The following is a 14,434-nucleotide window of genomic DNA, read 5'->3' on the forward strand; positions in this document are numbered from 1 at the left end:
GCGTGTATGTATGTGTGTGCGTATATGCGTGCGTGAGTGTGTGTGTGTATGTGTACGTGTGCATGTGTGTGTGTGTCTGTGTGTATGTGTGTATGTGTATGTGGTGTGTGAGTGTGTTGCACCATAAGTTATTAAATAAGGTACAAGACATAAAAATGTGTGCTGTATCTGAATGAAGCATATCTCATTCCTAAACACAGAAATAGGTGCTCACACCTATTTAAACCAGGATAGACCAGTGTGGGAAGGGTTATTGCAGCCAAACTTGTGTTGTGTTTCAGTGATCCCACTTGCCAGTGTGATTGAATTAAACTTCTACCTTCTTTTGTAAAATGTTTGCTGTTCTGGTGAATTCCTACATCGCCCTGACTCCACAGAAAGAAGCGATGGTTCCTGAGAGTTTGAGGAAGAGGATGGGATGAAAAAATATCTTCTGCGTTGGTTCAACAAGAATCAACGAGAATGGCTGAGTTCCATGTTATGAAACCGACCACCCTCACCAGCAGAGCACTCAGTCAGCCGCAAACCCTCACAATCAGCATCTGTTTTTATAGCACTTCCCATTCTACATTTGTCACGCCATCTTGGGACAAAGAGTAATCGATGAGATCCAACCAGCACAGTGTCTGTGCAAGAGTCATTTGTCACCGAAATATTTAAGTTGTTTGGCACCTTTAATAGCCACAAGAGGGAGACAAAGACAACTGTACGGACTGGGGGGAAACAGACAGCACGCTTTTCAGGCAATATGTGGACCGTTTTACAAGAAATGACGTATGCATAATTTATCACAAAATAAGCAGGACTGTCCGACACACTGTGAATCTTGAGTAGGGTTAAGGCCCCGCAACAGACACACGCATCCATTCCAGCGTTTTGAGGACCCCTGGTGGTAATAGTGTCATAAGTCATTTAACCACCTTTTCATTTTAAGACCTCACCTCAATAAAACAAACAAGCAAACAAACAAACAAACAAAAAGACAACACCTATATATGTGCTGGCCATTTAACACAGAGGTAATTAAATGGAGAGAGAGAGAGAGAGAACCAATTGTACTTTATGGCAGTGAGGTGTGGGGTCCACTCACACAACACAAATTTGCAAAATGGGACAAACATCCATTTGAGACCCTGCATGCAGAGTTCTGTAAAAGTATCCTACGGCTTCGGAGGGAAACCACAAATAATGCATGTAGGGCAGAATTAGGCCAATATCCACTACTAATTAATATTCAGAAAAGAGCCATCAAATTTTGGAAACATTTAAAAATGAGTGACCCCCACTACTATCATTACAAAGCCCTGAAATGCCAAGAGGTGAATTTAAAGAAGAGTCCCCTCAGCCAACTGGTCCTGGGACTCACTGAAGAAAATCCTAACACCACTAATAATAGTCAGTCCCAGGACAGTGACATCCTCCTAGCTCAGAGAATTCTACCAAACACAATTATAATGAAACAAAAAGAAAAATATTTGACCTATTGGAAAGAAATGACAAAAACTCAAAATAAACTTAATTGCTATTTGGCCCTAAACAGACTGTGCACCATGGCTGATTACCTGACCATGGTGACAGATAGCAAACAGAGAAAAACCTTTACAATGTGCAGACTCAGTGAGCACAGCCTGGCCATCGAAAAAAGGCTGAAACAGGCAGACCTGGCTGTCCAGAGAGGACAGTCTCTGCAGTCAAGGAGTGGTGGAGACAGAGCTACACTTTCTCACAACATGTGGAAAATACCCGGACATAAGGGAGAATTTCTACCAGAAATTCACAAAAATATGCCCTGAATTTGGAACTCTAAATGACCACCAAAAGCTCCCCTATTTATTAGGAGAACACAAAAAATGCATCAGACTAGCAGCAAATTACATCACAGCTTGCCATAAACAGAGGGACAACCAGTGAGCCTATTTGGGTAAGCCTATATGTCTGTAAACGGTATGTCCATGTATATGTTCATGTGTTCAATGGTGTATGTTCTTTATATGTTCTTTTCTGTGCTTTGGCAACATAAGTTGTATCTTGTCATGCCAATAAAGCATTTTGAATTGAATTGAATTGAGAGAGAGAGAGAGAGAGAGAGAGAGAGGGAAGTAGAGAGAGAGGGAGAGAGAGAGAGAGAGAGAGGGAAGTAGAGAGAGAGGGAGAGAGAGAGAGAGAGAGAGAGAGAGAGGGAAGTAGAGAGAGAGAGGGAGAGAGAGAGAGAGGGGGGGGGTGAGAACTAGAGAGGGGGAGACGAGAGATCATGTCATGTCACCATGTAAAATCAGTCTTTTCCAAGAGTGTAACACTAAATGTAAACCGAGACAATAACAGCCAACTGCCTCCCAAGGTCGTGGCGGTGCCTGGGTGTTGGATGAGCAATGACATCACGAGACACGACTCACAAATGTCAAGGGCTTTTCAGTTCTGTTTCCAGAGCACCGGGGCTGAGGCTGAACTCCTCCACATCGGTGCTGGGGAAATCCTGAGCACCAACAGGGCTCACCCTCGGAACCAGAATACGCTCTGAAAACAAACACCGTTCATTGCTGCTGTTCCGGCCTCCAGCCGACGCCTCTTTCAAAGGCCCGCTTTCAAAAGATAGCATGGAGTGAAATGAGACTAAACATGGGTACCCATTGTTGTGTGATCCTAAGTTACAAATGTGCCTATAATTACATCCAATATTCAGATTGTTTATGAGACTACTGAGATAAGGGAAAACAATATCAACAACCATTTTGGCACGATTGGTAAAAAGCAACATGTTTTTGAGGGGGAGGTCATACTTCCTGGACAAAGTGTTTTGGCTCAAATCAGGCTAATGGCCTTATACATTTGGAATCCCAAAATCACTATAGAATGTAACACATGAAAGATGCATAACTAAAATGAAATTAGTAGGAATTACAGTGATTTATTTCAGAGTAGGTTGAAAATTCTCCGTAACGTAGGAAACCAAGAGCAACTACAGCAGCTCAAGAATAATCCCTGCCGACGGCAGGGATTATTCTTGAGCAAGGTATTGTGCGGAAATTGAGTCCTATGAGGAAACCTGGTGAAATACATTTAGTATATAGCCCAATTTGTAAATGACATGGAAGTTGAGGTTGATTGAAGTCCATCAGGACCTACACAGGCATTGTGCAACAAAAGGAAAAAAGCCAATGGGATTCTGTAATGTACTGGAAAAGGTATTTAGTATAGTCAGTCAAGGTTATATTGATGTTGAACAATATCCTCAGAGTATTGTGTGCAGTTCTGTGTAATACAATAAGAAATATATTGGAACCTAAGGCAAGAAGAGGGAAAACTAAATTGGTTCTAAATTGGCAATAAAACATAACAAAGACTTACAATATTTAAGCTTCTCAGTCTTGGGGAAAAAAAGACTAAAGGGCATTTGATTGATGTTCTTAGAATCATAAAAGTCATTAACAACATAATCAGGAGGTAGTTTTCACAAAAAGTTCTCAAAGTCAAAGAGAAGCTTTTTAGGTGTTCAAGACCACAATTGTAAACACCAAACCGGACCATGTACTATTTGGTCTGTAAGTAAATAGCAAATATATGTAGACTGAATGGCCCATTCTCATCATTATGTATTCTTACGTTCTTTCAGCAACATTAACATATTATCCTCAGATTTGCTCATCCAAAAATAAGAGTTCACTTTCGTTCAACAGGACACAAAGATTCAATTCTAATCCAAGACATTTGCAAAAATACAAACAACTTTTATTTGTCATACAAAAAAAAGTATACAACCTTTTGTAGGCACAAATAATTACCAATGTGAACATGTAACATTTTTAGCAGGTACCACTGGTACAAATTATAACCAGAGCAGACAGGGATCAGGATCATGGGGGATCACAGAGACAGGTCAGTCTGTTGAAGCCCTCGGTTTGACCCCACCCAGGACCCACACACCGTACTGCCCTACAAAGCCTAACTGCAGCAACTACGCAAAGGGTGAAACTGAGAAAAATGGCTTTAAAGTGTTTTAACCGGCCAGCCGTCATGGTATTTGGGCATAAATATCACCTCATGAATTCATATACAATTAGTGCAATATCACTTATATACCAATAACCCAATGGGGCTGGCCACTTCAAACACGTTAAAGCCATGTTTCTCAGTTTTCCTTTTTGCGTAGTTACTGCAGGCTTTGTAGGGCAGATCCATATCCCCACGCAGCAGCATTTCTCGTCTCAGATGGTCAGCAGGAACCTTGCCAGTGTGCTGTGGCACACTCCCCCCCCCCCCTCCCCTCCCACACCCCCACACCCCTCACACCCCCAGCCTTGTTCATGAAGCTGCATTGTGCAGAGTTATGTACTTCCCCCATATTTTATTAAACCGACCATTTAGACGAGAGTTGCGTCAGTCACAGCGGCAGGTATAGGCCCTTCGCTAAAGAAAACTCTAAACATGAAAGTAATTCACTGAACTCAAGGTGTAAAGTGTACGTCATTTCCTAATCAAAAGAAAACTAAAACATCCTCTGGGAGGGAGCATTTCCAAACCCGACGCGCCCATTGTTTCAAGTCTCAACCCCAGGTGCCCTGTCGTTAGAGCCTTTTTTTTCCTTTGGAAAGCAAAGTGAGTTTGAGGTTGGCTCTGGAAAAAACCTGCAATCTAATTAGTTCCAATAAGTTTTATCCACTGAGCTCATCCCTGTTCTCATTGTACTTCCCTTTGTCTCTCAGTATTGACCTTAGCCCAGACTGCTACTACTGCCAACAGTGCATAGTAAACATAAACATATTTTAGAGTAAAATTACTTTCAAAGGTTCATTGCTATGGTCATTGCAATCTTCTTTGACAACAACATGACAGCACATGCAGGGCAGTGGGTCCCCAGGACCCAGGCTTTTGAAAGTTAACAGGAGGATTTTGTTGTTGATCCGTTGTTTTATTGGAAGCCAGTGAAGGCCACGGAGAATGGGGGTGATGTGATTCCAGGACTTGGTATTGGTGAGGAGACGTGCAGCAGAGTTTTGGACCATTTGCAGTTTACGGAAGGATTTGGAGCTGATGTCAGACAGAAGAGCGTTTCTGTACATTTCAGTACATTTTCCTTCCTGATTGCCTTGCTAGAAAACTATTTATTTATTTTGATTAAATGTTAAAACTTTGGATCTACACAGACTTAGATGAATTTCATTTGAATCACTGCCTCCTTTTGGAGCCCCATCTATACAACACTATGGAGAAGTGTTGTAACTGACAACTTTTTTATTGGCAAGTGACATCGCCTGGACCAAGTTAGACAGACTTATTTCACATCAGCGTATCTACTGTGGGTTATAAGCCCAAAAAGTGAGGCTTTTCTAGTCAGCAAATGAACATAATAACAGTACATGCATCCAAAATGCAATATATTCCTACACAACTTGTTTCATATGATGAAAATTCTGATAAAAAGTTGTATTTTGCACCGCAAAACCTGTGTGATTACATATTGTGGGTGATCACAATAATCTGCACAATCACAATCACAATTTGCATTTGCAAAAATGTACACAAGAACCAGAAAATACTTATTTTGAGTGGTGGTTGGCATGACCGGCAGTTCAGGCACGTGCAGGGGGGGGTGGGGCGGAGGGTGCTCAAGCACCTGCCCCTTTGCCCCTTGCTGTCCAAAGTGCCCTTTTGTCAAGGCGTTTTTGTTTTTTATGCCCGCTTTGAGCACCTGCCCCTCTAAAGGTCTCTGCTTGGCCCTGAGGAAGTTACCACTCAATGGTAAAACACTACAACATTAATACTTCTACAACATGCAGAATCCTTGTCGAGCCTTACTCACAGAAGAAAGACTACAAAAACAAAAACAAAAACAAAAAGAGTAAATCAAGCAAAAACAGCCGATTACCAATATCACAGTTGCATTAAATATTTCAGTCAAAGACTGTAGACAGCTTGAAGGTCTGCTGTAATTAAAATATGGGTGAAGTAGTGGAGACCCCCTAAAAGCTTCTTTTTTTCTACACGATTGCCATACCCATGATGGGGGTCTTTATTGGGGTTCGTATTTAATACAGAATAGCCTTAAGCACTGAGGTGTTCCTGCTATACCCATTAATGAATTGTGGGGAAGACAGCCACCCACAAGGAGGCCAGGAAACACTCACTGAAATGCTGAGTGTTCCCAATGGGTAGCAGGACACGTGTACGATGTCACGGCTGACCCTGGCATGACTTGACTAGCGAGGAGCAGCTGCTGTCTCCGCTCTCTTCCACGGGTCTGCGACAGGGAGTGTCTGAAGAGGGAAGAGAAGAGAAGGGAGGACAAGGAAATGAAATGCTCAAGACGCACACCTGACCAGGCGGCACACAATCGAGCATGAGGCACCACAACAGCTGTGGATCAGCTGCGGCTACGCACATGTCACATGTGCACAGTGCCTTTTGGCTTATGCATCACACACACAATGCAGCAAAATACCAGACACCGAGCCAATATGTACCTGCCTTCTTCTTGTAGTTCTGGATGAAAGGAACGATTAGGTGCTTGCAGATGACAGGAGACAGAAGGATGAGAAGGAGAATTGGTGGCACAGCAATGGCGTAACCAGGGAAACCTGCAGAAGGCAGAAGCATTCAGCGATCTCAGGTTTACAGCGCAGCTTCACACATCCACTGCACTAGGCAATAAACAACTCAAGCCAAAAGCTGTTGAAAGGAATTTGTTGTAAATACAATAACTGAAAAACAAAACTTGTGCAATATGAACAAAGTACATTACAGGCATTTAGCAGATGCTCTTATCCAGAGCGACTTACACAACTTTCACATATCATTTACATTTTCTTATACAGCTGGATATATACTGAAGCAATACAGATTAAGTACCTTGCCCAAGAGTACCACGGCAGTGTTCTACCTGGGAATCAAACCACTGAGCTGTAGGTTACAAGACCAACTCCTTACCCATTATACTACACTGCCACCCTAAAAAACGTATTTTAGCATATGCATATCCAGCCATTATATTATTCTTATTTTGCCATAAAAAGCATATGACCTCATGGTGACTGCCTACGGGATGCGATGAGAAATACCCACCAGGCTTCGAGACTGGAGGTGTGTCTGCGCTCAGAGAAACAGATGCGGAGGTAGAGGCGGTGGTGGGTGGAGTGACGGAAGGGGAGGCGGAGGCGGTGGTTTGGGGAGACGTCATGGCCACGGCTGCAGACAAGGTGACGTGCTTCTTGTTGTCGAGGCCCGAGACGGAAGAAGGATCCTGGGGGTTGGATGTCCGGTTGTTCCCCGGGTCGTCGCGACACTCCACATCCGAAGTGTGAGAGCCCGGTTTCCTCACTCCCCGGGTCCCGCAACTGGGCAAGGGAGACAACACGTGAGCAACATTCAAACATCCGCCATCCACTGTCCCGCGGAAGAACAATTCCCTTGAGGAAGAGGAAAAAGTCCAGGTTCAATCAAGACTCTGAATGACTGACTTGATGAAAAGAAACAGGACTATAGTCATAAAGCATTCACTCTCTGTTTTCCCACTTACGATGAGGCTAAATAGTCAAACGTTTCAAAAGGTAAGCTGCCCTGATTGAATTTTACTTTTCTCTTTGATTATCTCGGAAATTATTGTTGATTGGATAAATGCTAGAAAAGACAAAACATCTTCAGATGAAATAAATCTTTCCGTACTTGGTCCAGTCTTCGCACTTTTTGCCAGCAATATTGTTGAATTTTCCGTGTGGACATCTTAGACATTTCTTTACTGAAACAGAAAAATGAAAAGATTTCCTTCAATATCAAAGAAATGAAAATCTCTTCAAGTAACTTAGAGACAATACACAACAGCTATGCTAAACTACAGTCTCAATGTCTTTCAAATTACTTTCCCAAAAGCCAGCCATCCAAAAACACTTAAGTTACTGGAACTAGAGCTTTGATCTTAATTTCAACACTTTTACAGCTAAAATAGAACAGTTTACTACCCAGTCTTCTGTGACTCACAACTAACAAAAACAAAAAATACTACCACACACACAACCACACCAGTGGTGCAGGTGCAAGAGAGAATAAACAGTGTTGGCGAAGAAAATGGAGTCTGTACACCACATTAGCAGCTCCCAAATACCCAAAAATTAATTTTAAAATGCACCACAACATGATGAATGTTTTGACCCCTGCTTTAGTTTTCACCGCGATAAATTTTATTTACACCCATATAAAAGCTATAAGGTCAGGTGCTTGTTGCAGTGACAGAGGGGGAAAAAACATGGCAGAAAAATGTAGAAATGTGTTTTTAAACAAAACAGCAGACAATAGGCTGAAGCTGTCAATAGTGTATAAGGCTAAAAATGTACAGAAAAATGTACAAAACATGTAGGCTGTCCAGAACAGCCACCATTTGTTCTAGTTTTTTACCTGTCTCATCCAGCTCAGAACCCCTGTCACACTTGCAGGAGCTCTGGTCTTTCTCTCTGGCGACAAATCCCTCGCGGCATCGACACTCTGCGTCCGCCGTGCTCGTGCACTTCGAAATAAACTCACTTCCCAACGCTGGAGGAAAAAAAAAATGAAAATGAGGTTTTCATTTATAAATAGATAGACGTGTCGACGCTCACAGAGAAGGTGGTATGCACGAAACCAGAATGTGTAGCCCATCTGAGTTCCTGTGGTTTGACACACTGCGAGAACCCCCATCAGCTCGGCAGTATTGTATACCCTCATTACATATCCTTGAATTTGTACGCTCATTTATACTGTTCTGACATTTCCATGTATATGGTAAAAAGCTATGGGAAGGCAAAGAGAAAGTTAGGTGGACCAGCAGAAAGAGAGAGAACAAGAAAGAGACATCTGAGGATAGGTTATTACACAACCCAGGAAAAATACGAGCAAAAAACCTGAAACATTCATTCATCCCATACCTTCTTCACAGGTTCGACAGTTTTTACAAGAAATTCCGTTGTTGGGTGTTGACTGGAACGCGTAGTCTGGGCAGGGTACACAGTTGCCAGTCCCGTAATTTTTCATCTGACCTAAAAAAGTTTTTTAAAATTTTCATCGTCATTATCATTATGATCATCGTCAGCACCATCACCCTTGCTCATAACAAAATCTTAACAATCTTAACAGAAAAACAAACACACAATATAAGATGTTGGTGTACAATGCTTGTTCCAGCAGGAGTGTAAGAAAGCAGGGCACTGCACTTAAAGACTGAGAAAGCCCTCATACTTTACCTGGCGGACACAAGTTTGGCGCTCCTGACAAAAACTTCAGGCAAATGCAGAACCATGTTAGGCAGCACAGGAGTCTTATACTTGCGTCCATACTTGTGCATTCAGTTGTACGGTATCTCTCCTCTTTTTAGCACAGACCTGAAATTTATACGGTCGTTGTGAACAAAGGAGACACCATTTACAAAAAGCCGTATTTTTTTTCTTTCTTCCCTTTTTTCGTTCAGTCCTCAAAACCAAGCGGTTGTGTCAGGGTCTCAGACTATCGCACTGCTTAACACAGCGCCTCTGAGCATTTCAGAGCTCATGCTAATGACATAGGCAGTTGTGTGGCACGTTTATAGCCTCGCCCTCACTTTTGAAGACACAGCGTGGAACGCTTCCGTTTGCTCTGACCTGTTTCCATTACACGGGCAGCAGGAAGTTAAGGCATTAAATCTTGCTTCTCAGGATAACCAGCAAGCGCATATTTTCACTTGCTAGTACAACAATAAAACTCCTGTGCTTTTATATCATAGTTGTATTACATCAAGGATCACCAACATATCTGCATTTCATTTGAGAGAGAGAGAGAGCGAGAGAGAGAGAGAGAAATGACATAAATAATGTGTACATTAGTTTGCCGGTTGTAGAGTTGATTATTATTATCATTATTATTATTATTGTTGTTGTTGTTGTTGCTGTTGTTGTTATTTATTTTTATTTTTTGTTTGTTCATGTATCTATTATTGCTATTACTGTTGTTCTTTATAACTCTTGCTTTGGCAACACTGTGCATGTCATGCCAATAAAGCACTTTGAAATTGTGTAATTTTTAAAATATATATATCTCAAATATATACAGGCTTTCATGAATTGAATTTTTTTTTTAATTTTCTCTTTGATTCAGTCATGAAAGTCCTCTTTCAATACTGATGAATGACAAATTACAATCTATACTAGATTTTTCTGAAACATCCTGTACAGCAGTTATTTACCCTCTTTGCAGACACTCATATTTTTGGATTGAGTCTGGGGGAACTCCCAGGTTACCTCCACATTTTTCCTATTTTGAATTACAAAGAAATTGCAGTTGCAAGACTGATATTACTGTGAGTGAGACAGGGCAAATGTGTTGGAGAAAAACTGATTCTATCAATACTTCACTGCCCATAAAAAGTGTATTAATTATATGATGGCAGACACTTCAGTAATTTAAAGTTCTATATAGTTCTGTATTTGGGCTGGCACTAAATGACATTAACAAATGGTGGAAAATATTAGACATTGATCTTCAAATACTCTATGAAACTAAAAAGGGGGAAACGCAAGAAGAAACTGGACTAAAAACCGAAACAACTGCTGTGAGAAAGTAAATCCCCCTTCCCCCACAAAAAGTGTGTCTTACTCAAAAGTCTTTCTTTATATAGCCACCTATTCTCAATTCCCTCCAGCAGAACCGAGCACAAATAGGCCTTCTCACAATTATTCAATCGGCAAAAGGTATGACACATCATTCTATTTATGAAAGCTGTGCAGGAGACAGAAAATGAAGGCGACGGTTGTGAGACACTTATAACCTGACCCATTATCTGACAGCTCGGTAGTCTGGTGTAACACAAACAGTGTTTGGAGCCAAGCTAAGCTCTGTTGCCAGACTCTGGAGCTGGGGGAAAGGGGGGGGGGGTGGTTTTGGCGAGGGGGGGGGGGGGGGGATCATTGAGAGGTGCACTGCCTCCCACGCAACCAGGGGCACCTGAGTCCTTGGTTTGGCAAGGGTGGTCTGCTGCTGTCCTACCCCAATGGAGACACTGTTATCTGCTCTCCTGTGTTCTAAGGGCGCAAAAAAAAAGGTGACAGGTTTTCTCTGGGTTAAGAGACAAAAATCCACTGAGAATAAGAGAAAAATCCCCGCAAAGAGAGGAGTTGCCATGGTAACACCTCTGTAGAACATACAGGCAAAAAAAAAAAAAAAAAAAAAAAAAAAAAAACCATGGAGCAAAGCCTATTTCAGTTGTGTAGGTGTCACTTCCTTCCTCATCTACCATAGGTTCGGAGGATGTTTCCAGAAATTGCATTGAGACTGATGCTATCTGTCAGAAACTCTTTAGATGGAAATTCGAACCATTGTTCCGGTAACACATACCCACACCTCCAGCAAAAGCGTATACCTGTACAGCGTGCATACTAAACGATCCCAGCTTTAACTGTATCAGTATTGTTTTCACTTGACTGTTCTTGGCATCACAGTATAACCATGGCATCGCCAAAATGCAAAGTTTATTGGCCAAATGCCAAAATATTACTGATTTGAACTGAATGGAACAACTGCAAACCACCATGTGACAGCAGTAGTTTCTGAGGTGTGCAAAATTAAAAAAAAAATATATATATATATATATATATATATATATATATATATTATATCTTCCAGACCAAATTTTCACAAAGCCAAGTTATTTGAGGAAATAAATTTAATTACTTACTTGTCTGATGGAAAATAAATCAACTTGCTTCTTTTTTTGACCAGGCACACATAAAACAAAGACAAAAACACTGTTACAGGGTACAAGTGAGGACAATTTTCTTTATAGAATAAAAAAAATCAAACAAGATTAAATCAAACAATATTCACTTCACTGCTAATTTAAAACTTGCCTGAATTGCACCTGCTGCTGATCAGGCTGTTAGTGGAAAGCCACTTGTCTCTGCACATTGCTGCCCGGTTCGATTCTTCATACGTTGCAGTACGATATGTCTGTCATCTCAGTTTCCTTCAGTAACTTGGACATAGCAGCCTCTGTCCACTACAAATTCTCACAAATACTGCATCACTAAGACAACATTTTGACCAGATAGGTCTTTTTTTAAGTGATTTAAAAAAATCTGTAGACAGACATAGCATCACTGCCAGATTAGTGTACATGCGCTACTTGATTGTGAAACGTACTGCATATGTCAAACACAGTGTCTTCTGCAATGACTAGTCTACATGTTAAAACATACTTAAATCCATAACCACCATAAGATCCTAATGAAGCACAGCTTATATACTTCCAATGTGTTCAAGGTGTGGCCAGTTAATCGTTAGTTCTAACAAAGCTGCGGTGTTTGATGATTCGAGTTTTCAGATTTGCTCGTTTTTCTGACAAAGGATAAGCCGCGTTGGTCATATAGATCACGTTCGGTGTTGTTCATGAGATGCCTTCCTGCATTTTAAATTTGAAATGTTACGTCAAAAGGGTTGGAGAAAACACACTGCTTTACATTTGTACTGTAAATAAAATTGCTCCGATCTTGTTGTTATTGCCCTTACAATAACAACAACATCAAAAGTTAGATGGTGAACAGTGAAAGAGAGAGGACAGCAGTAAGGTCACGACAGTGACGCCAGCTTTTGGCGAAGACTTTCAGGGAAAACCTCTCCGGTTCGCTAACAGGAAGATAAATCTTCCTGTTAAAACCTGAAAACGGACTCAGTCAGCAGAATTTCTCATAAAGGAGATGAGCGCGAACGGAGGCAGCGTCCGGAGGGGGGGGAAACGAGATCCTCAAGGCCCGGGTCTGCCTGCAAAGAGCGTCGGGGGAACATATGCGGCTGTGCTGGTTTGGAAATTACAGGTTTCGCACCAAGACTGCTAGGTCTGCAACCACGCAATGACAGGTTTCCACCAGGAGGAAGCCTGATCAAACAGCCGCTACCTTAACTGAACATCTCAGCAGACGTTGAATCGTCTGTGCAAAGTCACACGTACGAGAAGGCAGGACGTTCTGAAACAAAATTCTCAAGCGCCTGCTACTTGCTGGAAAAGGATCAGTAGTTCGATTATAACTTAAAATGTATAACTTGACATCTTTATATACATATAATTGGAGTAATTGAATTATGATGTGGAGAAGATCAATAAGCATTTCCAACAGAACACCAGCAAGGTATCTAGTGTGAGGGAACCAGCCTACGCTAAACGGTGAAATTAGTCATAACTTTGAAGTAGCGATCCATTGAATTATACTTTCTCAAATGTACATTTATAAAATAATGCTGATGTGATAAAAAAAAATTACCCTAAAAGTAACGTTTTGGCAAGCAGCAACATTTTCCATTTTCCTTACATAAAAGCCACTAAATTGATAAATATCAAATATATTTTGAGCTTTACATTCTATTCAGGAGAGAACATTCCCTGTGATCAAATATGATTGAATTGTAAGTATATGGGTGGGGTCTTATAAAGAAGGTATTCTGCTGAGGCAGCCAAGTAATGCAAGGCATTATTTAGACCTAAATTATGAATGAGCGTTCGAAATTAGAGGGGGGCAAGAGCAGAGAGAGTAGGGGAGGCCGAGGCTGGTTGGCACAGGGACTGGTTGGCACGGCTATTTTCTGGTCCTTTGTAGGTCACATACACAAAAATGTCAAATCTAAATGTTTGTTTTCTGGAACTGCAATCATGCATCATGTTAAAACATCTGAAAAAGTAGTCACTTTTTTGTGAGGCAAAGGATTTCAGTTTTGTCGTATCAACGTTATCAAATTAAACTTGCAGGTGGTAAGCTGTCATTTGCAAGACTTTCTCTCAAGAGATTGGCATTGAAGATCAAGTTGATGATTGACAGGTAAATGGACTGCATTTATATAGCGCTTTTATCCAAAGCGCTTTACAATTGATGCCTCTCAATCGCCAGAGCAGTTACGGGTTAGGTGTCTTGCTCAAGGACACTTCGACATGCCCAGGGCGGGGTTTGAACCGGCAACCCTCCGACTACCAGACAATCGGTCTTACCTCCTGAGCTCTTACGGTAGATACTGACTGACGCTGCAAAGAAAACCCAGGAGGCTCTGCAGTAGCGGGGGGTTGCTAATAAAACCACCATGTGGTTTCCTGTTTTGGTGGTTGAAAGCTTTGCTTTTCTTTCTTTCTTTTTTTTGCTTTATAAAAAATTAAGCATGTAGATTTGTCAGTAAATGTCACTTTCATTTCCCACGTTATCTCAGGACAAAAAAAAACCATGCAAACAGTAAGTGAGTAAGTGAAGCATTCGCTCCCTGCACCGAGCAGCTGGTCCACATGGCTGTGTCATGCCCTGTTTGTGTGCCTTCTGCCATGCTATTTGTAGCTGACATTTAAAGAAGGAAACGAATGGTACAAAAAATATTGCTTTCCTTTCAAATTAGAACCATAGAATTTTAGCTCACTGCATTTTTAACATGGGCAAATGGATTGTGTAACAAATCCATAAACAACCAAGTGATT

At 41.4% G+C, this 14,434-nt stretch overlaps 1 protein-coding gene across 2 annotated transcripts; it reads right to left on the bottom strand.

The window, feature by feature from the left end:
• Nucleotides 1-5,071: 5,071 nt before the first annotated feature.
• On the bottom strand, nt 5,072-9,834 carry si:ch73-361p23.3 (tumor necrosis factor receptor superfamily member 4). 2 transcript variants are annotated; one of them, XM_035387096.1, is made up of 7 exons: nt 9,204-9,834; nt 8,889-8,999; nt 8,383-8,517; nt 7,657-7,729; nt 7,057-7,328; nt 6,463-6,572; nt 5,072-6,251 (listed from the first exon to the last, which is right to left on the bottom strand). In XM_035387096.1, exons 1-7 carry the CDS (start codon nt 9,292-9,294, stop codon nt 6,195-6,197), a joined length of 849 nt encoding a protein of 282 aa, XP_035242987.1. In that variant the 5' UTR covers nt 9,295-9,834; the 3' UTR covers nt 5,072-6,194. The 2 variants fall into 2 exon arrangements, with proteins under 2 accessions (XP_035242987.1, XP_035242986.1); XM_035387095.1 differs by having other exon boundaries at nt 6,459-6,572; nt 9,204-9,832.
• Between the last annotated feature and the right edge of the window lie 4,600 nt (nt 9,835-14,434).

This window comes from Anguilla anguilla, chromosome 13, assembly GCF_013347855.1.
Source record: "Anguilla anguilla isolate fAngAng1 chromosome 13, fAngAng1.pri, whole genome shotgun sequence".
In the NCBI taxonomy this organism is placed as follows: Eukaryota; Metazoa; Chordata; class Actinopteri; order Anguilliformes; family Anguillidae; genus Anguilla; species Anguilla anguilla.

Excerpts from the sequence above, each read along its gene's own strand:
- si:ch73-361p23.3 (XM_035387095.1), bottom strand. The coding sequence starts at position 9,294 with ATGGACGCAAGTATAAGACTCCTGTGCTGCCTAACATGGTTCTGCATT. Across the intron at positions 9,000-9,203 it reads GCCAAACTTGTGTCCGCCAG|GTCAGATGAAAAATTACGGG; the intron begins GTAAAGTATGAG and ends AAACTTTTTTAG. Across the intron at positions 6,252-6,458 it reads GAACTACAAGAAGAAGGCAG|ACACTCCCTGTCGCAGACCC; the intron begins GTACATATTGGC and ends TTCCCTCTTCAG.